Here is a 25,750-nt window from a genome sequence, read left to right on the forward strand (position 1 = left end):
CACCTCCGTCAAAACAGAGAAAAAAAAAATTTGAACGGCAACAGAAGCGAGCGCACGGACGATTTGAATCGCGTCGCGTCGAGCGTCAAAGAACCAATTGTGAAGAGTCCGGGTAGTTAAGAATATTCAATCGGAAAAATAAGCAAAAAAACAAGACTTGTCCGTTGGCAATTAGAACCGCGCGTTTGAAAAATCTGCACAGGCACTTTAAAGCCAAGTTAAAAGTTTAAGCCAAAGTTTTTCGCCGCGCCGCCTTCGTAAGTCGCAGGTCGAAAAGTGCTCAAACGAGATTTCCACTTGAAATTCCTGAATTTCGTTTGTCTGCGCGAATCCGAATCGAATTAAATCGCAGCGGCAGCAGCATAAAAGCGCAAAAAGTCGAATTCAAATTGCGGCACCAGGTTTTTCCATCTGCAAAGTGCCGAAATTAGTGTCTTTGTGTGTTCAGTGTTTAGTTCATTTGCCTTTGTGTGGGTGTTACGAATTTGGATTAGCGGTGTGTTCGCCTGATTAAAACGGTAAGTGCGTCCCAATGATCCTGCGAGCAAAGTTAGTTGGTCTTAGTTGGCGTCAAGTCCTGGCACTCACACGCTCACAACTTATTTTGCCGCAATTTGCTCTAGTGTTTTGTATTAGCATTTTTATGTCCCGCCTCGCCAAAGTTGACAAACAAAACGCACACTGCCACACCGACACGTAAGCTCACGCACGCACACAAAGGATTTCATTACATTTTGGGTGGGGACGTATAACGGTACATGTAACCCTCCCCGTGCTGTCTCTCTCGCGCTCTATCCCTTTCCCCCTCACAAAGCCCCGAATGCTGTGCTACCGAATTTGTTTTCGCCTTCGCTCAGTTCCGTTCTCTCCTGATTTTATTTATTTTGATGGCGTATTTTGCCATTCCGCTTTGTACCGAATTGCGTAGCTTGTCGCCTGCTCTATCCTTCTACAGTCCAAACTGGCTAAAGGAAACTTTTAAGGGTCCTGACCGCTAAATTTGGTGAAAAAACTTTGTTGATTTTATGGTCTAGAAAGTTAGTTATTATTTTGCTATCATTTAGGATATTATTTTTTATAACCACTATTAACCTAAAACTAATTACTAACTGAGAAGACATTAATTCAATGTTAGGTCGCTAGAATTGCATACCAAGCACATTAAAAAAAACGTTTCTAGGGCAAATGGCTTCTTTTACTCTTAATCCCCACTGTTTATCCTTGGCTGTCAGCTTTTCCTGCTAGTTTCTGCCTGCATCGAAATGAGTTCGCAATAAATATTGCCCAATGTCAAATAAAAGGGCGATGAGCCAGCCTTTTTCCGCCGCCGCCGCTGCCGCCGCCGCTGCCGCCTTTGCTTTGCCCATCGCAGCCCATCTCGGCCTATCTTCGCCATTCGCTCTAATCTCGGGGGACACTAATGTTTTACGACAATTCCTATGCCGCCCAGTACAAACTTAATGCACACATCAATGGCAAATTAGATATACTCCACAGCAAATGTACTAATAACAATCATCGAGCGAGTGTGTGCGGGCTTCCTTCCCATCCAGACGATTGTTTTGTTGATTCGGCTGTTACTTCCAATACATTGGCATTTAAGGGGCCGAATTGGGATCCACTTATGCCTGCCTTATGTCTCATTTGTCGTCGGGCAAATGGAAATCGTTTTGTTTTTGCCTTGTCAAGTGACAAATTTTCATTGTCTCCCGCCACTAATCGCTTACTTAAAAATGGAAGAAAGAAGAAACCGCTCCGCAGACACACCAAACAAGAAATAAGACATAAGACAAGTGTAAATAAACACTTAAGAAGGGAGCGATGGAATGGGAGCATCGACTAAGCGATATCCTCTGAAAAGTACGGAGTGGGGGGTAAATACAAAATGACATTATCATATGGAAAGCCAACCATAAAGTTTAAGTATTTACCTTGTTCAGCGTTACTGCTGAACTTTCTGGTATAACTTTCAGCAACCTTTGTTGTTTGCTTCAATTAAAAGCTTTTTCATCGATATCCTCAACTTTCTGTCAAACCAATTTAAGTGGATATAATGTGTGTCGTTTTTAAGGCTGAATACATTAAAAATTTATCTTCCCTTTTATATATGTAACGTTTATAAAAAGTTCGGAAAGTGACGCAAATGTATTCCTCCTTTTTGCTGTACTTGTTTCGTGTTGTTTCACATACTGAAGGAAGACTATTTATATATTGTCCTGTAAAGAGCGCGATTTCCTTACTATACTTTTACCAACCTATATATAATCAGGAATTAAACAAAATAACGTTGTGTTTGCTTACTTTCGCGTGCGTTATTATTCCGTATTGATTTGTTTTCTATTTAAAAGACTGCCTCCCCTTACTTAATATACCATTCCATACCCTCTAAATTCCAGTGTACTTACATGTACTTGCCTCTTTTGGTGGCATTGCCCGCGGCACCTCCACTTTGCGTAGCTTGCTTTAATTTCCAGCGGACAAACCACTTTGTTATCGCCTCAACCAAGGGCTCTTTAATCTCTGGTTCAGCCTATTCCCAGGTCAGACCCTCCTCCTTCGTATGCCCATTGATTTACGTCTCTATTTTCCGAATGTAGTGCAATCGATTTAGATTGATTTTGTTTAAACAAACTGCACAGGGCAGCTGCACAAAAGGCACCAGAAAAGTGTAATAAATAATTGGAATCGGACTCTTTCGACCGATTTTAATGCCAGCGTTAATTGCGAGAGCCACCCATTTCGATATCCCCATGCCCCCTGGCCCATGCCCCATCCAAAACCCAAATCCCAATCTCAATCCCTTCCACATTTTCGTGTCCGATGCCTAGGCCAATTCCAATTCCTATTCCATCGATGCTTTGGTAATTAGTTGTGAATTGGATTGGGGATCACATAAAAGTGTTAATTACACACTCCGATGGCTGCGCCCCCTGCCACGCCCCCCTCCCAGTTGGGTGCCAAGTGTTTTGTTTGTGTTTTTCTTCTTGACTTCGATGTGTCTTTTTTCGATTTTTTCGTTTTCAAGGGAATTAGGGTTAGCCGTGCGTAGTGAAAGTCGTTGGGACTGCAGCAGGTGTTGGACACAAAAGTTGGTCAGCAGGAAGCGCTCCAATTAATCGCTTTTATCGCAGGGAATTTCAACTACGCAGCCAATTAATTGGGGCAGTTCGAGATGCCAGATACAGATACAGAAATTCCCACAGTTAAACCGAGTTTAATTGAAATTGCAGTGACTAGACATTCAAATTAGACAAATGTCTCAGCAGATTTGATTAGCAGAGGGAATGGTAGGCAGTAGGAAACCCTAACTTAAACCATTTTGTCAATTACAAAAATGCTAAAAATTTTCTTTGCCAGTCATGGTCGAAGGGTGAGTTGGGCGAGACAGAAGTGAGGGGGAACAACTTCGCATAGTTGCAGCAGCAAAAACATCAAAGTCATTTCACGTCTTCATAAATTTACTCACCAAAGGCGAAAAAAGCGAGGAAGAAGACCTCTTTCTGGCCATAATCAGCCATCTCTTTCTGCAGCCCTTCTCTTTCTCGCTCACCCTCGCTTTGCCTAAGTGAAATGACCTGCCATTTTGTAAAAGGCTAAAAAAACAAGCAAGAAAACCGAAAACAAAAAGCTCAAGTCACAACTAATAAGATTGAGTTAAAAAGAGGGGACCGTGCTGAAGAGAAAGAGCGATCATTGGCGAGGGAAGGTTAATGCCTTATCGACATGCTGCAATCTATGTATTTAATTGACTCGACTGCAATTATAGTGTACACTCTATAAATATATATATATATATATATAAGTGTGTATATATATTGTAGTGTCTTCTTCCTGCAGATAAAACGTCGTAAAATGAAAAAGAAATACTTGCCTATAATGATTTCGCATAAATCGTGACTACTCGCCAAAATGAAAGGCGAGAATTTATACTAACAGTGTACGAGGAGGTTGTATTTGTTGGGGCTACAACAAGTTACAATGTAGGCAACGCTCCATTCGCAATTCAGCGTGGAGTGTCGGCCGATGTCAGAGGCTAGTACTCCCCCCTCGGCACCCCCTGCATCGCCCCCCTCGCCCCCAAGCTGCATGCCAATCGTTCGACGTTCCCCGAGAGTCCGAGGCTGAAGCTGTAGCTGGATTTTTAGCCGGAGTCTGATGCCTTTGGTCAGCCAAAGTCAGGCAACAAAAATCCGAGCCGAAAAATAAAATAAAAAAGGCAACTGACTTTGGATGGTCGAAAGTTAAATACCCTTTCGGTGGTTTGCTCGCGGTTATTAGCAGATTTGTTAGTAAGCTGGTAGCTGTTAAAATTTTGTTTGGCCTGCTGACGATCCTTTCCTGCAATTTCTTAATACAATATTTACTTAATTGTTTGTTCCTTTACCTATCGAAATGTTAGGACCCCAGCAAGGGTATAGAAGTAAAAGAAAAGGCAACGAAACCTGTAAGCGGCCACAATTCGCGGCCAACTCATAGAGATGCGCACGTGACTTGGCCATCCTTAAGATTCCCTTTCTCTATTCGACCGATTCCCCCACTCCGAATCACGTTTGCCAACAAATTGAAATTTATTTGTGTTGTGCCACACCAGTTAATGCTTATTTATAACAACAATTAATCGCCCGACATAGATAAAGCGTAGGGAATGGCTGAAAAATCAGAGCGAGGAGAGGGAGAAGTTTTTTGAGGAATTTATTTTGTGTGCATGGAAATTAAAAGCAAATATAAAATATGTCAAACTATTTGCATATTTAATTTGTTTAACAAAAACCCCCGCGCTTAGTGGAATGTGTTTGACAAGTTTATTGGGGACCATAAACTGGGCTAAGTTATGATTTATGAGGGTGGATTATGCTATATATATTTACTTATATATAGTGGGAGTGCCGTTTCCCACGCTCACGCCACCATCCCTAGAAATCAGAAAGCTGCAGAAACATTTAGCCACGTTGGGTTAGGGACACTCGGACCGCCAGACAGACGGAGTCCACAGACGAGGGACAATGTCTCTGGCCATTGCCAAATCGTTAGCACTTGGCACTCTTGGCATCGCATCCGCCAGATATTCGCTGCCTCACCATCATCATCATCTTGCCATCTCGTCATCATCATCATCGCAATCCCCAGCTCTCGAGACACGGTTCGTTTCGGGGGCTTAGACTTTCAAGTGTGTAATGAAATAAAAATATGTATTTAAACTTTATTTGATTGTCGTTGATTTCGGACGACAGCTCTCCGTTCCTAATGAAAGAATGTAATAAACCAATTTAGTTTCTCTTGGCCCCCCTCATCCCTTCCCCTCGCCACTTGCATTCTTCCGGCGGCCAGTCTTGTATAAATTTTGGAAGCTAACCAGACGCGACACTCCCCCGCGCATCATTAGGCCTGACAAAAGTTGTTCTTCCAACTCATTTGTACATTGGTACAATGGGAAATCTTCCCATAATTAACGGCAGTGCTTGGATTGTCGAGGCGGACTTGGAATTTCTATGTCTCGCTGCACACAAATGACGGGAGATGTACGGATCGAGCCGAGGGACAAGCCGAGGGACACTCAGACGATGGGCACTGCAATTGGATTGCCTGGAGTGTATTCCTATTGTTATAGTTTGTCATTCCGATTGCCGTTGTGTGTAGGTGACCATCCGTTGACGGTCCCTCGGGGCGGAATTATTAAAAGTGAGCCAGACAAAAAAAAAAAAAAATAAAACCATACGGAGGGAGTAGAGAAACAGAGCGGGACAGATGCAATGGCCAGTTTGAGAGTCGACTCCCATTTGATATATTGCAGGCATCCGGTAGACAACGTTGACGTAGACGTGATGCTGCAATAAAATCTGCGCCGACTCCTCATTATACATAAATACCCTGACCCCTGGAAAGGTATGCTCATGATTTTGTCGGCCTGTGTGGGAAGTATTTCCTCTGAATAGAATACAACTTCATTCGAATTAGCCATAAAACTAGTGGACACAAAACATCTTGAGCTTTTTTTAGTAGTCTTCAAAAATGTTACAACTTTAACATTTACAAAGTATAGCCAAGGTTTTCCACTTCTTGTTTAAGTGTAAACAGCATTTTTTACAACTTACAAATATAAATATTTGCATGTTTATGACTAGACTTTGTCTAAGTTTAAACATGTCTGCTTTACATCAAAGAGATTCCGAAATTTAAATAATTTGTATGTAAATAAGTGGAAATTGAAATATGATTGGAAGGCTAGACAAATGCAAGTTAAGTAATTGGGGCACCAGAATATGTCATTTGAAAGCCGTGAAAGCGCAAAAGAAGGATCTGTTGGAGTTTCCTAATTTACAGGGTATCATAGTTTCGATCTGAAAGCTCCCGGAACATTACTCTCTTTCCAGCAGGCTGTCATTGTTGTGGTTGTCACATTGTCGCCATCGTTGTCTCCATCGTCATCATTTGAAGCCTACACACAAACTCACAAACAAACCAATAAAAGGCGCTGTCTGTTGTTGTTTTTGTCCGTCCCCGTCTGCCTTTTGCCCCGGAACAGCTTCTTTTTCTTCTTGAATTTTTGTGGCAGCCAAATATTTGAGCCGCAAACAGTTAAAGACACCAAACAACATATAGTAGACATCGGCCCACGTTGAAAGTTGGGAAAGTCCCTCCCCTTGCGCCTCATTTTCCAAAATGTGTCGCATCGTTTTAATTAAATATTTTCAATTTTATGGGCTTGTTTGCATTTGCATTTTAATTTTCGGTTCGGTTTTGGTTTAGTTTTTCCAGCTCCTCCAGCATGGCGAGGTCCACAAAAATGTGTCTATTTATTTGTGTTGATTTGATTTGGTTTTTTTTTTTTCCCGAGTTGGTCAGCAGAAGCAGCAACAAAAAAAAAAAAAAAAAACAACAATTCAAAACCGTGAGACGGTGACACCTGGTGGTCTACTCCCAATCTTGGGAACGAGACTGGTCTGATCTGCATTTACATTCCCATTCCCATTTGGGCAAGACATTTTCCATTTTTCATGTTCGTCTTCTGTGTCGGTTCATTAGTTAGGATTACTGGACAATTATGTCGCATTTTGGTGCCGCTAATAGTTGTTTATTTATACAATTATAAAATTGAAAGCTCACATAAATTTGTCTGATTTTCCGTGCGGGGGTATCAGAATTTCCTATTGTTACTGGAAGGTCTTTCTTGAAAGCGAGTGAAAGTTCTCAAAATTGTAAATTCTTTCATCATGGGGGAAGTCTTCCTTTTGAAGCGAGACTTTTGGGGATTTTGTTGGTTTTGGTCTTCGGGGATGCCCGCTAATGGCCCTCAATCGGGTCTTATAGCGGTGGCTTATATCGAATTATGTCTTTCGTTCGCTTTGCATGCCTTTGTATCGTATTTGAATTGATTTCAATTTGCTTTAATTTAAAAATGATTTAAAATTAGGACTCCCATTCAGCAAAAGCTGCGGGGTGAACCAAACCGGGGAGGAGAATTTTATAATTAACAAATTGCGTTTATTTGATGACCCTAAATATCAATTTTCCCATTGAAGATAAATATTTATCCTTCCCACTGAAATGGCTAGTTATCAATTTCCATGAATATTCCCGCCACATTCGAGTACCTTTTCAACGAAATCGATGACAAAATTAATCCCCGATCTTTTAGATAGGCAAATTGTTTGCAAAGCTCCTAGAATTCCCACAATAATAACCCCATAAATGCAGCCTTTATTCCCGGCCATATCTATTCATTTACCTTGCTTATCAGAAATTAAGTTTCCCAAGCTCTCTTTATTATTTCCCCCTCCCTTTTTTGTGTGTTCAGAACTTTAATAATGTCAGACCCCTTCTCGTTTCCCCCCCAAAAAAAAAACTAAAACAAACACCGGAAACGTGGGCAATATTAATCGGTTCTCCCCCTCCGTTTTACATGCGCGTTACAGGCTATATAGTATATATGAACTTTATCGAAACCCCAAATCAATTTATTTACGAGCCTGGCGCGCTTTAGTAGAGCAAACAGAATGGAAAAGCTCGGGCTTATCTGCAACACGGTCTTTAGCGTCTGATAAGGTCCTCCGCCGTCTACCCGACCCCTGAGATGCATTCAATCGAGACCCGCTCGCAAAACTCGAACCTAACCATGCGTTCAAAACTCAACAGTTGAACTCTTCCCCCGTCTTCCGTCTCCCGTTTCTCAGGCTTTCTACGCTTTGATGCCGGTGGTGGTTCTCCGCGATCCCGGTGCAATAAAAGTACAAAAAGCAAATAGGTTCGACCCATGGGTAAATATATAAATAAATATACGGTTATGGTGCTCCGTTTGTGTGCGAGCAAACGCAATGAATGAAATGTGTTTCCGCTTCGCCTTGCAATAATAGTTGGGAAATTGGAAAAATTGTCGCCGTCCTCGGGGGATCCGGAGAATGTTAAATGTCTCTCATTAGGCGGCTGCCGGAATGTGGGCGTGGCCGGGCTAAGGGGTTTCCCCCTTAGCAGCCCGCACACAGATCACTTTTCAGAGTTTTCAGCGAGTGCGTGCCATGAATTGTCGTTTAAATTAAATTAAAGCCAGTTGACTAGGCGCAGGAACAGAAATTGAAAAGGCAAAGGGGACAGCTCCGGAAAATTGCAACTGCAACCCACCACCACTGAGAGGAGGATGCGGATGAGCCACCCCATCCTCAGGTTCACGGATAAAAACAATCTGTTTGCTGCCTGTCACAAGGCAAACAGGCCGTGTGTGCGAGTGTGTGTTTGTGTGAGCTAAGGGGAAATCGCAGGACGAAGGCTGAAAGGAAACTCATAAAAATCCACAACGATTTGTTGTCGTTACGGGCAGGAGATCCTGATGACGAAAGGCGAAAGACGACCGTTATGTGGTGTGCGGTGAACCTGATGGCACAGTGGGCACAAAAAGCCCGAGGGATGAATCCCATAATCGCAGATCGAATTGCCGAGACCCAAAGGGTTCCAGGCATTATTATTTCTTTAATTAATTATTTGTGTACATTGCCGGGATACCAGTATATTTGCAATTGCAGTATCCTGTTTCAGGCAGTTGGCATCAAGGAAACATAATTGCTATGCACGTGATCAGTAGTTAAATTACATTTTGATATAGTAGACACAAAAGGTTTAAAAGTATCAAGGGGATTTGGCAGTTTTCTGTGTCAGTTTGGATATGGTACTCTTTTTTCTTTAGATATTAATTATTAAATAAGAAAAAAATAAAATTGAAATTATTACGAACTAAAATTAATATTGTTTTTCGGATAAGTTCGATAACCATGAAGATTAAGGATACAACTTTTTATGGAACAACAAACATGTTGATTTTATTACCCATTCAACCCGTTGTCGGAGAAAAAGTTATCGGTTAAATTTAATACCCTTGAACCCCAGAACCACATCGCAAATCCCCTGGGTTCCACTGTATCACCGTGCTTGATGTGTTTTTTGTGGGTTTTAATTTTTTTCTTCTCCCGCTGCCTTTTCTTCCGGGCAAGGTTATTGCAATCGCAACACCTCAGCCGCCGGCGGGGTTCGTCCTCCGACCCAAAAACGCTGTGCAACAGCCCAGCCCACGCGGACCAGCCCATCTCATCCAATCTATAGCATATCCCGAGCGGACTCCCTCCCTGGGCATTTTTAATGCTTTTAATTTTTGCTGCGCCAACGAACAGGGAAGCACGGAATGAGCACTAAAAGTAAGCCCAAAAAAAGAGAAGCATTCTCATATATATTTGTACGATATGCTCGTTCGCTTTTCGGGGGTAAGATGTTCAGTTCTGCTCGGTTAGGGGTTGCAAATGTCCTGGCCTGTAAGGACGTGTGCGTCTGTGTGTGTGCGAGTGTGAGCGAGGGTGTGCATCCTTTGACTGCGTGTGTGAGTGGGTGAAGGCAACCGAAAATGTGCAAAAAATGGGCGTTGCTCGACGCGATATATCTAATGGCTTTGTTTCCGAGAGTTGTCGCCCCAACTCCGCGCACTTCTTGTTGCTGCTGTTTAATGCATGTTGGCAAATGTTGAAATGATGTACTTGCCACCACTTTGCACCACCCTCCCCACACCCAATCCTCCCCCTTTCCCCCCCTGCGGTGCGGCGGCATATGCCAGACTGCTAAATATGCAGCTGTTAATGGCTCAAAAATTAAAACATTAAGGCGGAGCACTCGTCATCATCGTCATCCTCCCAGTCGACGACTTTGATTGGAAATGTGTTTGGGCTTTCATCTAAACCACCCGATCCTTTCGCAACCTCCCACCGCCCTATTAATTTCCCCGGAAAAGCGCTGAGTAATGGGAAAAGTGCACCTTGCATGGAAAAGGTTCGGACGGGCGGATAGAAATCACATTCGAAAAAAAGAACTCGCTGGTTGACTGACGTGCTTTGAAAGGTTGCCATTACTTAAAATGGTAATCCCAAATAATTTAGAACAGCAAGGCAGTGAAAAAGCCATAAGTCTAGTTATAATATTGGACAGAATATTTGTCATTTTATCTCAAACAAAAAATGTAACATATAAACAGCATGATTTTTGATTTATAGTTTTTTAACAATATTTAGAAAATATTGAGTAATATTTGTCGCTCTAAATCACATTTCTTTTCACCTAATTCTCACGCTACATAAAAAAATGGTATAAATACCATCGAGGAGATGACAGATCTGCACATTTTCTTTGCCTTTGATTTGTTTTTCAATCTTTTGAAGGGTCTGATATCTTCGTTGTGCCCTACTTTGATTTTCCTCATTCAGTTTTTTATTCGGTTCACCTTTGTTTTGGTATTTCTTTTGAAAGGGTTTTTTTTGGGTCACTTGCCCCCTGAGTGCAAAGGGTTACGGCTGCGAATGGTTTGGGAAATGGAAATATGGTAAAATATGTTAATTGAAGTAGACCCAAGTTCAAAACGAATGGCGTTAGAACCCATTTACTTTGTGCGGTGAAAGTTCAATTACCTTTATCCGATCATGGAGCTTGACAGCCGGGTGAGCACTAAATATAGTTTAGGTTGAGGTACGTTTTTTGTACCTAATTTACCGGCGAATAAAATCAATTGAGAGGGGTGTTGGGTCGGAATTATTAATCGAGTATGGTTTGAGGAATATTTCTATAAGCAGCAAACTCAAAAATTAATTTCCGTTCTTACCCACCCGATGTTTCTGGCTGATTTCCTCCCAATGGCCAGACATCCGAGGGAAATTTCCTTGGGAAACTGTTGTTCTATTGTAGCATTTTCTTTGCTTTCCCCCAAACCCTGAGCTGCGCTTTGTCTGCTTTATGTTTCCCCTTCGTTTGCTCTGGGCAAATTCATCCTTTTCATTTTGGGCAACTTTTCTTGGACTTGACTCAATTCCCCAATTTTGTTCTGTACACAGAAACACACACAATTCCCTTGGCGAACATTTCCGAGAAGCAACAATGCACCACCCACCACCGGTGCTCCCCTTTTCCACCGCTCCTCCACCGCCCAGCTTTTCCAGCGGCAGACAATAACAACGTTAAACAACATTGAGGCAATAGACAAAGGCGGGCTACTTACAAGCCGAATGCCACCACAAGATGGCCAGTGCTCCGTGGAACTCCACCTCCACCTCCACCTCCTGCTCCAGTGCCGCCAATCTCCCCCTCACCTGGCACATCTTATCTTATCGCGCAGGTGCACGCCACACGGCTCAAGAAAGCGACAAGACAGCGACAATCGAGCCGAAAGAAGAAAAAAGAGCAATTGCCCGGTCCCCAGCACCTAACCAACCCCCCTTCTCCCCCTCCCAACCGGCTGCCCATGCGCACAGTGCACGACATGAATGGCAATTCGTTGGCCAGCTAGAATTTATGAGGCGGCCTCAAAGAACAAGTTCAAAGATTCCTCAAAAGCGACAGAGACATACTTGCACAATTAGTCATTTGTGGCTGTTTCCTCCATAATGTATTTTTTATGTCTCTATATATTTTGGAAATATGAAAACAAAATATTCTCTTCACATCTGATGTTAGTTGCGGAGTGAAAAAAGCCAATCTAAATACAAAGTAGATCCAATAAACGTGTTTTTCTTGTGCAGAAACAGAAACAGAGTGCGGGTCATTGATGCTGGATGCTGGGAAATGCAAATCACTTGAAATGAAAATGAAAATGCCTGGCATGGGAGTGTACTCTATATGGACGTAGGAGAACATCAAAGGCCTGGGCTGTCTAATGAGGGAAATGCATTATTTGACCCCTGGCCTCACCGAATTAGCCTTGTCTGATGGCGGGTTCCGTCTGGACCAGAGTTTCTTCGCTTGGCGAGGAGGGAAATTGCTTTCAGCGGCAGGAAAATGGGAATCAGAACACCAAGATGAGGCGAATTTATCAAACATATTTCAACATGCTGCGGGAAATGTGTTTCTGATGATGCTGATGGTTCGAAGGGAAAGCCAGCAGCGGCAGCTAATTAAAATGGCTTATAATTTTCATGATTTACACTTGCTGGCTGGTTTCGCCGCCCCACAAAACTCCCAGTTCTGTTTCTTATGTTTGTGTTTTGGGTTAAAAGCTCATAAAATTAAAGGCCCTAAAAACATGGCGTGGGCAAAAGGGAGATTTTTTCGAGACGCCCAGCGAGGAAAGTTCTTTTCAGAACAATGAAAAGAACATAGTGCGACTGAAATAATGGAGATGATGAAATGATCCAGTACTCTTTAATAAGAAAGATGAAATATTCAAATTTCAAGCCATAAGTTAAACAACTTAATTTACTAGTTGAAAGTAATTAAGTATAGTTCCTTAATACAAATAAAGTAATCAAGGGTTCACGAAGAGCCATAAATGAATTATAAAATCACTGAAATAAATTATAATCGCCTGACTTGCTTTGCATAACTTCGTGTCACGATTTTTATCCCTAGCAAAAAAAAAAATCGAATAAAATAAACCTGCTTAAGCTTTTCGATTGTGCAAAGGCACAAATAATAAACGACGACTTCGGCGGAGTTGGAAAAAAAAGAACAAAATTGTAGGCGCACATTTGGTTTTTATGCTATCCGGTGCACAAAATATAATTCAATCAACGCCAAGTGCCACGCCCCCATTGCCGCCACACCAACGCCAGTGAGGGAATTCATTTTCTATTTTTTAGTTATTTTTGACTCTTGCATGCCGCACGTCAGCAAGGGAAGACTATAGAGGGGGGCAGGGGGAGGGTTAAGGCAGAAGAGAAATGTTCCTCAAGATAGTATATATCGTCGTGTATATGAAAAATATGGCATATGAGCTGTTGGTGCCCGACCCCTTAAGACCAGATGATGGTCTTCCGACTTCACCTCGTGCCGCTGGTTGTCCCCCCCTTTTTTTGGGGGTGGAGGATTCGGGAGGTGGTGGCCCATTTGGGGGAGAAGGGAAGTGGAGCTGGTGCTAGTGGTGCTGCTGGTGGTGCTGCTTTCGGTTCTGGGGTTCCGGAGTTCTCGGGCTGTCAGCTCACGGCGCGCGCAGCAGCATAAATCAACTTATTTCATTGGAATTTATGTTTTGTTGTTGCGCCTGTCGTTGATGCAGTTGCAGTTGTTGTTCTTGTTGGTGGAGCTGTTGCGTTCTTGTTGTTGTTGCCCTGCATCGGCATTGGCATCGGCAGCGGCATTGGCATAGCCCTGTGCAACAAACACTCCGACGACTGACGCCACCACCATCATCCTCAAGCGATCCGGCAATCCAGCAAATCCACGAGGGGATTACACTTGCTTCCTCCTCGAATACCCTTTGCCAAAGCTGATTTGTGGTTCCCGGCGAAGAAGGATTGCAATTTATAAAACAACAGGAAACTTTATTCAAAAGTTTAAGTCTCTTTAATGAGAATGTTGGAGGAAAACTTCTAAAAGTGTGTTTATAAAACACAACTAATAATAAGTTTATATTTTGTTCCAATAGTTGAATTACTTTCATATTTCTCAAAGATGTTAATTTATGTATGACAAGAGTATCCCCAGTTCGATTGTGTGTCAAAGATATTTTCAGGAGTATTTCATGCTTGTTGGCTGGTTGTGTGTGCAATTGCTTCATTTGCGGCAATGTCTTCGAGCAGTTTGGGGCAGGGGTTCCGGGGTTCCGGGGGAAAGTGAAGTGAAAAGAGGTGGAGTGGTAGCAAATTCAGAAAAGTAGGAGTTGAACGAGGAGGCACAGGCCGCGTGTTAAAATGTACACTTTGCATTTAAATCATTCCGGGAAGTTGGGTTCGTTATATTTATCTGTTGCCATTACCTTATACTCTCCAGGGCACCGCCCCTGCCCCTTCTACGCCCATGTGCAACCGGAGGAGCCTTCAGGAGGAACTCAATCAGCAGGGCCAGTGAAATAAGCAGAATTGAAAAGCTAAGCACTTTGCTTTCTTATTTTTACCCGACTTCTGCTGTTGCTGCAGCTCAGAGTGCTTAGAATGCGGCTGACTTGTGGCAGGAATATCCACTGTATAATCCGGAGTGTAAGAGATTAAAGACTCGTACTAAAGCTGCCACATAAATTAAATTTGCTGAGCAGATTTCAGAAATTGTTTCCCCGTATGGAAGTTGAACTTTTGTGTAGCATGATTTATACCTGAGACTACGTGAAATGCTAAAATGTTTATTCTTCTTTATTTATTTGCAGGTATGTTGAAGATAATGACAATATATACGACTGGTTGAAGTGGCAGAAGTTTAACCTGAAGAAGTGAGTTGAAACACGCATATGGAAATTTTACCTTTAACTTGAGTTGTAGATAAAGGCGTACGTTTTTAAGGTGGCCACTTATGACCCAGTTTGTTAGAAAAGTCAACCTTTTTAAGACCTTTGATGGATTGCTTGGTAATTGTATTGAAAATTAATTTTTTTCATATCAAAAACGTACCTTTTTTAGTAGCGCTTACTTTTAAGATTGAATTCTTTTGTTACAAATTTTAATGGTTAAATATTTGCGCTGAGAAATGAAATATTTCAGATGAGTTCTGGCTGCGTTCCCTACTCTGCTACTATTGAAGTTCCTCACTCTTCACCCCATTTAACTTTTCCAAGAGTACTGCACTTATGCCAGACATTTTTCCTGGGAATCTTTCTCTTTGCCTCGATAAATGACTTTGTCCGGTAATTTGCCTTTATGTTGAGCAACTCCCCGTCACTTTTTTAGGGGATTCCCACACCCTCTTCCCGTGTAGCGGATAATTATGTCATGCTAAACATTGTCTCACACTCGACGGTCTTCCTCCTTCGCCCACACTGACTGGGTTTATGGAATACTTAGCGAACAAAGTTGTGAAGACAACAACGTTCCCCCTTTCCAGCAATTAGACGCCATTTCCATTAGCGTTTAACCATTTAACATTTTTCTACTACATCGTTTATTTTTTTAGTTGGTTTGTTCAACAAGTCTTCACACCTGCCCACATTTTGAGCAAATATATTTGAGCAGGGGAGCGGGAAAATAAAACGAAAAAAGAAGTTGTACGGGAAAAAATCTTGTCACTTGTTGCCAATTAAGAGGAAAAACAACGAACACAGCCTGAGGACCCTGATGATCGTACATCAAGTGGGGTCGGCATGTACAGTATGCCTGCCTGTCTGTCTGTTTGTATACTCGAATATGTTGCTATATATGCCTGATTCTCCAGAGGACCCAAAGCGGTCAACGTCTGACGCTGACGCCGCAGCTGCTTCAATTAGCTCAGTCTGTTTATTTGCAGATTTCTTTTGCAGCTTTTGTTTTGATTTTCCTTTGGCTTTTTTTTTCTTGTTGTGCTCAAATGTGCAGATTTTTTGCTTGGTTTGGCACATGTGAAAAAAGGCAGGCGAGGCGATCCAAAAGGAATCATTTTCTTCAACTGTTTAATTGCAGTTGCCTTTAGTGCGTTGCTGCCGATGTTGTTGTTGTTGTCTGGCTGCCTGGCTTTTGCATTTAATTACTTTGTTTATGGCCCCGGCAGCAACAATAAAACTTCAATTTATGTGTGTTCTTTTTGGCACCCCGCCCCTCTTTTACCACCCTTCCCCTTGTGGAAGTCGAATTCCAATGCACAAATTGACAGGCATGCCCACATTCACCATATAGCCACCCCCAATAACCCCAACCCCTTCCCCTTTTTGCTGGCCTTTGTTATGTAAACAACGCGAACTTTATATTTTTTGTGTCGACGCTGCAATACTAAAACCAACTTAACTCAACTCGCCGCCCTGCCACCCAAAAAATACAACAAATACAAAAAAAAGATGGAGGAAAAGAAAGGGAAAACCACCCACAATTCGCATTCTAACTGAAGGCAAAAGTTTTTCCTTGCACAAATAACTCGACTTCTGCGACTCAACTCGCTTTGAATGCTTTGCAATTTCCGCTCTTCTAAATTTGTTGAAAATATTTTCGCCTCCCGGAACCCCCGGAAAAGCGAGAAAAACTTTTCTGCTGTGCGGGCGAGCAGCGGCAGCAACAACAACAACGGGACAGCAACCCATGACTGACTGCCCAACCTTGCGTAATATTTTAATAAATTTTGTCGCCAGGCTCTGGGGGCTCCCACGCACTGGAGCGAGCGAGACAGACACGGAGCGTGCGAGCGAGAAGGCAGCGCACAATACAAACTCTGATTGCTGCCACTAACCTTTGTCCGATTTCCGTTCGCCGTTCCTGTTGTTCGGCGCCTGCGTCCTAATTAAAAACGCAGGCAAAAAGTAGGATAAAACCAACAAAAGTGCGTCGAACCTGTCAAGCAAAAAAAAGGAAAGCACAGGAAGAAAACGATTGTAGTGAATCAGAAGTTTCGAATTTAGTTTATCAATTCGATCTATAAAAAAAATCGGAAAAACACAAACTGTTATTTAAAATGTTTTTTTCTAAGAAAATATAAGTAAAATAATAGTTAAAAAAGCATTTGTATTCTGTATAGAAACAAACATTATTTAATGATTTATTCATAAAATTTTGATAAATCTGAACATTTATTTTGTGAACATAAGAAACTTATCACATAGAAAAGAAGGACGTTAGTTACGATATATGTATATAAACAAATAAAACCACTCTGTCCCATGTTTATTTTATTTTTCCGTGTGCGAGGATCAACTAAGCAGCAGGACATGGGCTGTCAGTTGATTCCTGCGACGGAGTGGAGTGCGCTCCGTTGGAATTTCCATGTCAAAGCAGATTTTCTAACTGATTTCATGTCCAGCGATTTGAAGCGCTCAACAATTTCCAGTTTGCCAGGCAAGTGGCCGCGTCCCGCTCGCTCCGATGTCCTGTTCCTGTTTCTAAGCCCGCTCCTGCTCCTGCTCGTGCTCCTGCTCCTGGCTGTATGATGGCTGATGGCGTTGGCGGCGGCGCCCACTGATGTGGTAATAAACACCCCTTGTGCAGTCTAATGGACCGTAATTAACTCGTGCGCCGACTGCGACTGCTACGTCGACTGAGGCAGCGACAGAGACGTCGTCGTCGTACAAGCGATGAATAATAATTTTTTGCCAAAGCCACAGAGCCGTATAGTCGTCCAATCCGTGGACAACACAACAGGACCCATAGAAAAAACCCCCCACTCCCCTTGTTCCACAAGGCCCAAGGCACAGTGGTAACGATTGCCGATTTAATGGCCAATAATTTTCGGGGCCTGATCGCCGGCCATTCGCATCGCATTTACATATGTAACTGGCCAACAGGCAAACACCGTCCAGATGGTGGAAATTACTTATCGCTTGTCATTTCGGGTAATCACTGTTCCACATATTATGTTCGATTATGAGGCAATCTTTATGTCCACAGCAAGTTGTTGATTATGTGCTGCGTTGATATACATATTTGCTTTCGACTACTTTTATGAGATATGGGATATGGAACACTTTATATTAGGCGAGAACAGATGTCAACAAAACAGAGATGGTAATTTGACCAAGGAGAGAATTATTACCAGATTAATGTGCATGGTTTTATGGTTGACATATAGAAGACTTAATTTGATGTCATTAGCTATGATATGTATTCTAAGACTAGTGTCGAAAGTGTAATATATGTATATCCTAATGAAATATTGATATATAATTTAAACGATATTAAGATACCATTACCCGATTAGCGTATTTATTATCCGCAATCTGGTAATATAACTCTTCATTTAGTGTTGCGATTAGAGACAAAAATAAACTCTAAATTATAAAGATGTTAATTTTGGTTCAATATTCTTCTTGGATCCAGCTTAACAATATATAATACTGAACAACAAACGATTATACATGCCACTTGAGGTTGTTTTCCGCTCCTTAAAAGGGCTTTGAAAAAAACTCCTATTCATTGAGTTTATGAAATCAGCTTGTCATAACCCTTTTCGGAGACAATTACCTCTTCTGGTGGAACCGATTCTGGCCATTGTACTCTCTGCGGCTCCAGATTACCATTGTTGTTGCTGCTGGTCAGGGTGTTGCTGCTGCTGATGTTGCTGTTGCTGCTGTTGCTGTTGCTGCTGCCGTTGCTGCTGCTGTTGTTTGCGTGACGGATATTGCCTTGTCACTTGCATGTACGAGAAATGTTAAAACGTGGAGCCGCTTGGCTTGGGTTTCATCGGCTTTTCCTTTTTTTCCTCCTGGCTCGCTTCCCCACATCAGTCCACTCAGGACTGAATCTCCACTTCGCCCGCTCCTCGGTTGTTACCCCTTTTTCGACCAGCGACCGCAGCAACCGCAGAGCGGCAATCAACGCACAGCAGCAACAACAACAACAACAACGACAACAGCAACAACAACAACAGGCAAACGGGCAACAACATTTAACCAGTCACTGAGTTTTTGTACCGTTCGAAAGTTGTGCTAAAATTTAATTAATTTCGCAATTTGCCTAGACGCTGTCGATTGTAGATTGTCAATTGCAGGCTCGTCGACCAATTTCTATCTTTCGAAAGGCAACCCCCCCTCGATTTGCGCTTTTTGTGCTTCTCCGCTGCGGCTGCCGAAAAATTATGATGATTGCCATCATCATCATCATCATCGTCGTCCTCGTCGTCATCAACATACCGCTGGCTGCACTCCTTGCACGTAATACCCATAGACGTACTCGTAATACCCCACACTAAGCGCGGGGCGTGGCAAATGGGCGGCGATTTAGCCATGGCCATTATAAATACCAATTTAATGAGCGCAACATATGCAACGGGCACAATCCAGGGGCGCAGGGCAACTCGCGGAGGAGGGGGAAGTTGCAGCGGCGAACGTTTAATGCGATTACATGGCAGCGGCACATTTGTCATCGGGGTAGAGTCGCCCAGTAACGGGCGTACACTGAGCCGAATTCGGAATGGACAGGGACTAATCACTTCGATAATTAAATAATAAATTACTAATGGGCTTAACGTTAAAAAGCTGCGGTTAAAATGCATTTTGGTATGGAGTAGTCACTAAAGATAATTTTTAATTCATTAAGGGGTTGTGTTTCGCCAGTAAATCAATACTGAAGTGTAGAAACAAGTTATATTAAAAAAGCAAATTTCGTATGACGTGAGATATCTTTATTTAAAGGTAGTTTTAAATTCGATTATTTTCTGCAAGTGTCTTGGGTTCTAGTGCGAATTTTAAGTGTTGCACTGTATGCTACTTTATAGTTTATGTAAGTTTTTCGCATTTATGATGTTATATTTCATGCACTTTTTTATGAGCAGATTTTAAAGCAGATTAAAGCCGAGTTATGTGTTCTTTTGATGGAATTAATAGGCTGTTTACGCAAGCTGTAACGATTAGAAGTGATATCTAAGTGTTTCAAGTGGCGCCCGATGGGAACTGCAGTAAGTCTTAATCCGCATAATTGCGGCAAGTGCAGTCAGTGGCCCCCTGTGAACTTCGGCTGCAACTTTCAACTTGCAACTCGCAGCTTGCAACATGCATCTGCGCCTGTGTTTCCATGTGTGTGTGTCAGCTTAAACAAATCAAGTCAAATTACTGCAATGCTAAACAAGCGAGCAGAGGAAGCAGGAGAAGAATCTGTGGCAAAACAGCAAACGAAACGAAATGTAACGAAGCAAAACAAAATGAAACTGGCGTACCAGCCGCAAGGTTTCGCATCCGTAAGATAGATTTTGCTGCTGCAGATGCTACTGGTGCTACTGCCGCTGCCACGCCAATTGCATGGCCATCGTGCATAACTCCGGCTGGATTGTCTGGGGCTTTTGGGGTCTATGGTCGGTCCTGTTCTCTGGTTTTAGTCCGACATGCGGGCCACTGCAGTAGCATCGGCAGTAGCAGTGGCAGTGGCAGTGGCAGCGGCAGTGGCAGTGGCAAACGCGGTCGAAATGTGGAAGTAAGAGGGGCTCCAGTCGCCGCTCATTAAGTGCCACTCTACGACAGTTGTCGCTAATGCCGCCGCATCGTCCCGATTCCCCCTCCTCTTTCCCCTTTCCCCCATCGAGTCAACGTAAATTTGCAAATATTTGCTCGAATCGGACGAGAGCAAGTGCCACCATGTGAAGCAGTTGATGCTGCTGCAGCAGGGCACAAAAATTCCTGGAATTGCTGCCCCGGCGCGGGCTTAAATGAGTGTTAGGCGCAAGAGTTGCAAATGCGCCGGGGCTCTGCTCTGCAAATACGTCTGCTCTCCAACTTCATCTCCTTGAAAGCGGCATGCCCTTCCGCTCGAGGGCCTAAAGAAGTTTGGCACTTTAAATGCCAAATGCCAGCCGGGAAACCAATCTCCACTAATCCCGTCCCCGGGTCCTTCCATCACTCTCCCCAAAGCAGTCTGTTGCAATTATTCCCGCCTGGCAAGACCCACCTGAGGCCATCGTCGAATCTCTTTTTCATTTCCTTTATGGCCAACCGCATATGGCGGGCATGGCTATAGCGTATAGTTAAGTTAGTGCCACTCCCCGCCCTCTTTGAAAAATTTCCAACAATTGTCATATTATACTTTTAGGTTGTTCTATTCACTTGGTTCACTCCATTGTCCTCCTGCGTTCACGTGGCCACTCCCTGGTTTCCCTTTTGATAACCATGTCGGCGAAGGGCGCCACTTGCACCCTGTGTACCTGCAGCTGCAACCTGGATGGTTCGACAGCGAGGAGTGCTCGAAACATATACGAAATCTGTGGCATTGTGCTCAAGGCACAGTTTATAATCCAGTTAAAGTGAACCATTAAACTAGAAAACTTCATAAGTCGCTGCGCATATTAAGTTTCATTATCTGACGCTTAGGATATGAAATTATCCAACTGGAACACTTTTTTCTAAGATGTTCAGAAATTCGATCTTTCTAAATTAGGATGGCCAACGTTTTGGGTTTACCTTTTAGGGGTGTTAGATATTTGCTTTCGAGGTCACCCTTTATTAAAGTTTTTCTTTTCCCTAAACCAAATTTATAAGCAGCTAATTAGGTATTTTATTTCGCTTTGGAGGTCAGGTGGGATCACATTTTAAATGGGCTCTCCTTGTTCTATTTCTTCCCGCATATCTGAAAATTTAAGAAGTTGACAGCCAAGTGTGAGAACTTTTATGGCCACTACGGGGGTCACCACAAAGAATAGATTTAATTTCGAACTTGGGGTCATCTTGGGGAGAGAAAGTTGAGCCATTTGGCTAACAGTTTGGAATGGTCTCCGGCAGAAGAGGTGTCACCACTTGACGGGGTCACCCCTCAAATGGGGTCACCCAACAGGCGTTTTTCAGACATTTAAAGCCACTTGCAAGATGTCAACTCAACTTGACTTGCCCCAAAAAAAAAAAAAAACGAGAAGAGAAAGAGCATTCCAATCCATATCCAAGTAAGAAATCATCCCTGGCTTCTCGAGCAACCCTCGTGAGGACTAGGATCAAAACTGCCGGAGTTTTGCCTTCGAAGCGGGGCGGTTAATGACCATTCATTGTCTTACCTGACCCACTTGTTCCACTGCCTCCCGAGTGGCCCGAGTTCGGTGAGTCAGCCGAGCAGAGCCTCGATGTGTAATTTGTATTTAAAATGCAACAAACCATAATTTTAAAGTCGCCGCTGTGCGTGCAGTTTGTCAAAAAAAGGCGGTGGGCAGGATGATGGAGAGCAGGCAACCTACGGTGCGACCGAGGAAAAACGGAATGAAATTATTAAGTATTTGCCTGGGCCGCGGCAGTTGGAGGAACAAAGGCCAAAGCTTTTAAATATTTAATAAGTATACAAAAATGGAGGAGTCGGCGGGAGCAGAGCGAAGGGACATTCGCCTGTTGTTGAGTCATGTCAATTGACTGACTGAGTGCCCCGCTGTGGCGAGGGAAATGGAAGTGGATGCGAGAACGGGAGTGGGAGTGGGAATGGCAGCGAGTGGGGAACGGGAATGGAAGTGGAATCAATACCATGGATGGCCGCCTGCAGGGTTCCCGAGTACTTGTAAGGATATACACACACATACACACACACACTCTCTGACGCACTAACGGTGACAATAAATGAGTAAAAATGACTTCAACGAAACGAAAATGAAACGACAAACCAAACGACCGACCGTCCGACGGGCAGACGGACGAAATCTGTCATCAACACGCCGCCAGTGAAGAGCAAAAGATACGAAGTGAACCTGGCTGGATACGACGCACTCACAGATACCCACGCACACCCATGAAATTTGATACGATGCGTGTGCGTCAGTTGGAGTGAAATGGGAAGGGGACACAGGACACAGGACAGTCCAAAGAAATTTCCATTTAATAATTTCAGTCGTCTGTTCTTGGGTATTTTCCAGCAATCTTCCATTAAATTTAATATAAAGTTAAAATTAATTCATGCATGATTAACGCGGAAATAATGGGGGCCTTTTATGTCAATTTAGTTTTTGATATCCAGATCATAAACGCAAAAGTGGTCAAGATTGGGTAAAACTACCATTTCCCGAATCATTAAAAAGTTATAATCTTAAATTTTAATAATACCAAAACTTAGGCTACATTTAGCCCTTTTCGTATTTGTAAATTAGAAAAGCAGTGGTCATCGATACTTCATTATGTGCACAAGGTTTATTCTCTTGCTTCATTTTTTGATAGCCATGTACTTGGCTAAAGAAGTAAGTAGAAAAACAGTATAGTGAGTTCAAAATTTGTTAAATCAGAGCTTAATAAACGTTTCAGGCAGTATCTTTATTGGTCTTGAGGAATATCAAGTGTCAGACTTTGGATGAAGAGTTTTCTAATTTCGAATATTGTATTTTGAAATCTGTAAACAGGACGTACAAGTACATTTCCCTAAAAGTGAATCTTTTAAAAGTTCCAATTTCTAGTGTTCAGGTATGAAGAATCGAGTTATGCTTTCTTCCGAAACTTATTTATTTACGTAGGTCAACGTGGAACTATTTCAAAGACTTAATGGATATAAACCCTTTTTGTACAATATAACAATAGATGCTTGCAAGTTCTTTAAGAACCAAAAATCCAACCCCGTCGCCAGTTACTTCTACGATTCTTTCAAAAAATTTTCCAACATTAATCATTCCTGTCCCTACAACGTAAGTACAAATTAATGAATCATTAATAACACCTCAATTTGGATACATCATTTAATTTTAGCATGACCTTGTGCTGGAAAAGCTCTCTGCCGATTTTTTAAATCATCGCTTCACTAAAATTCTACCTTTTCCAAAGGGAGAGTATATGATCCAAATGAATTGGTTTGCCTACCACATCAACCGAGCTCAATTTCAATTGCACTTTGTCCTGTCTTGATAACAATAAATATACATACCATATATACACCATTCTGACTTAATAAATTAAAGAACGTTTAATGAAACCATATAAATATATCGCAGTTCGCCAGTCATCAATCCACTTTTCAAAGAGGTCCATCGAGCTCCAAACTTTTTGTTTTTATTTATGATAATAAATTAAATAAAATACATTAAATTTTAAATCAAGTTGAAACCAATTCATACACTGTTAACGTGAAAATAATGAGGGGTCTGAGCGGCAAATTAGTTTTTGACATCCAGTTTATAAACGCAAAATTGATTAAGTTTCGGAAAAAATACCATTAGCTGAATCATTAAAAAGTCATAACCTTAAATTTTAATTACATTTTAAAAATGTAAAACTTTATTTTCTCAACAATAGCAATACCTAGGTTACATTAAGCCTTTTTCGTATTTGTAAATTAGAAACCCAGTGGTCATTGATACTTCATGATGTGGTCAAGGTTTAAATTTTTGTTTTATTTTTTGCTAGCCATCTACTTGGCAGAAGAAGTAAGTAAAAAAAACAGTAAAGTAAGTTAAAAATGTGTTGAATCACAGCTTAATTAACGTTTCAGGTAGTATCTCTTACAGTCTTGAAGAATATAAAGTGTCACACATTGGATGAAGAGTTTTCTAAGTTCGAATATTGTATTTTTAAATCTGTAAACAGGACATACAAGTACTTTTCTACAAGAGTTAAACTCTTAAAAGTTCCAGTAACAAGTGTTCAGGTATGAAGAAACTAATTATGCTTTATCCCGAAACTCATATATTTGCGTAGATCAATCTGGAACTATTTCAAAGACTTAACGGATATAAGCCTTTTTTGTACAATATAACTGTAGATGCCTGCAAGTTCATAAAGAACCAAAAATCCAATCCCGTCGCCAGTTACTTTTACGATTCTTTCAAAAAGTTTTCCAACATTAATCATACGTGTCCCTACGACGTAAGTACAGCAGATCCTAATAACACCTCAATTTGGATACAATATTTTTTTTAGCATGACATTGTGCTGGAAAAGCTTTCTGCCGAATTTTTAAATCATCACTTTACTAAAATTTTACCTTTTCCGATGGGAGAGTATATGGTCCATATGAATTGGTTTGCGTACGGCATTAACCGAGCTCAATTTCAAGTATACTTTGCCCTGTCTTGATACATATTTATATACTCATATACCATCCTGACTTGATGTTTAATAAAACTACATATAACATATAAATAAATAGTAGTCAACCAGTCATCAATCCAGTTTTCAAAGAGGGTGGCTCGATGGGTTATGACTGGCCAGATTAATCGAGCTCCAAACTTTTTATTTGTTTTGCCGCGTCTGCCAGTCCTTAAAGATATTTACTTTGTGCCTCGTCTAGGAATTAATAAAGAATAACGTGATTTATGTTTTTCATGGGCGTTGGTTTGGGGCTGAACTTCCGCTTTATTGGCCAGACACATGACGGAATGACAGTACTTTGTGGTTATGTTCCATTTATGCTGTTGTTTTTATTAGGCCAAGCGAAATGTGGACCATTGATGGCAGTTTATTGTTATTACCAGATAAACTGCAGGGATGCCTTGCTTTGCGGATCAACCATAATTTTAGTATGTTGTGTTACCGCATGGAAGGGGAATGGTTTTGGTAATGTGAATTTTCATTAGGCTTTGATATTATGTCGTCATGTCAGAAGATTAATCAGAGAGTTTATGAATTTTTCCATGTAATTTGTTTACCTTTCCTGTGAGACTGCGTATACTTTAAGGCTATAACTTCTGAAATATCCTGGCTTGCTCGCTGCGCATTCGGGTTTCCACATTCACTCGTCAACCTTTTGACTCCGGGGACTCGTCTCCGCGTGGCTGGTGAAATTTACAACCTTACCTGTCCTAATCCCGTTGATGCAGCAAGCCCGCTGCAACATATTTCACTTCTCGGAGCCAGAACAATGCGAAGGCTTTTAGGGGAGGCGAAGAAGACGCTCTACCTGACCCGAAATGCGGAAAACAAAAGCCGCAACAAAAACAAACCTGCGCCGCAGCGAGAGCTCAACTGCAACACGCATTGCACCTGGGATTCGGTTGGGATGCGATGGAATGGGATTGGACAGGGGATTGGGAGGAACTAGCG

At 42.1% G+C, this 25,750-nt stretch overlaps 3 protein-coding genes across 5 annotated transcripts in view; all 3 read left to right on the forward strand.

Annotated features, from left to right (window-relative positions):
• The first annotated feature begins 409 nt into the window (after positions 1-409).
• The window catches only part of LOC108093701 (protein slit), a 54,712-nt gene continuing 29,371 nt past the window's right edge, over positions 410-25,750 (forward strand). The window contains 1 exon segment of the mRNA XM_017193891.2: positions 410-518. The gene's annotated coding sequence lies outside the window, so the exon portion shown is untranslated.
• Positions 433-23,693, forward strand: LOC108093703. Of its 3 annotated transcripts, XM_017193895.2 has the most exons (6): positions 433-518; positions 14,594-14,656; positions 14,706-22,962; positions 23,027-23,182; positions 23,233-23,400; positions 23,462-23,693. In XM_017193895.2, the coding sequence occupies exons 3-6, from the start codon at positions 22,903-22,905 to the stop codon at positions 23,615-23,617; spliced, it is 540 nt and encodes a 179-aa protein (XP_017049384.1). In that variant the 5' UTR covers positions 433-518; positions 14,594-14,656; positions 14,706-22,902; the 3' UTR covers positions 23,618-23,693. The 3 variants fall into 3 exon arrangements, with proteins under 3 accessions (XP_017049384.1, XP_017049382.1, XP_017049383.1); XM_017193893.2 differs by having other exon boundaries at positions 14,594-22,962; XM_017193894.2 differs by lacking the exon at positions 433-518 and adding an exon at positions 14,352-14,429 and having other exon boundaries at positions 14,594-22,962.
• Positions 24,076-24,628, forward strand: LOC108093605. Its single transcript, XM_017193731.2, has 3 exons — positions 24,076-24,135; positions 24,201-24,356; positions 24,407-24,628. The coding sequence occupies exons 1-3, from the start codon at positions 24,076-24,078 to the stop codon at positions 24,626-24,628; spliced, it is 438 nt and encodes a 145-aa protein (XP_017049220.2).

This window comes from Drosophila ficusphila, unplaced genomic scaffold (genome assembly GCF_018152265.1).
Source record: "Drosophila ficusphila isolate 14025-0441.05 unplaced genomic scaffold, ASM1815226v1 contig_414, whole genome shotgun sequence".
Taxonomy (NCBI): domain Eukaryota; kingdom Metazoa; phylum Arthropoda; class Insecta; order Diptera; family Drosophilidae; genus Drosophila; species Drosophila ficusphila.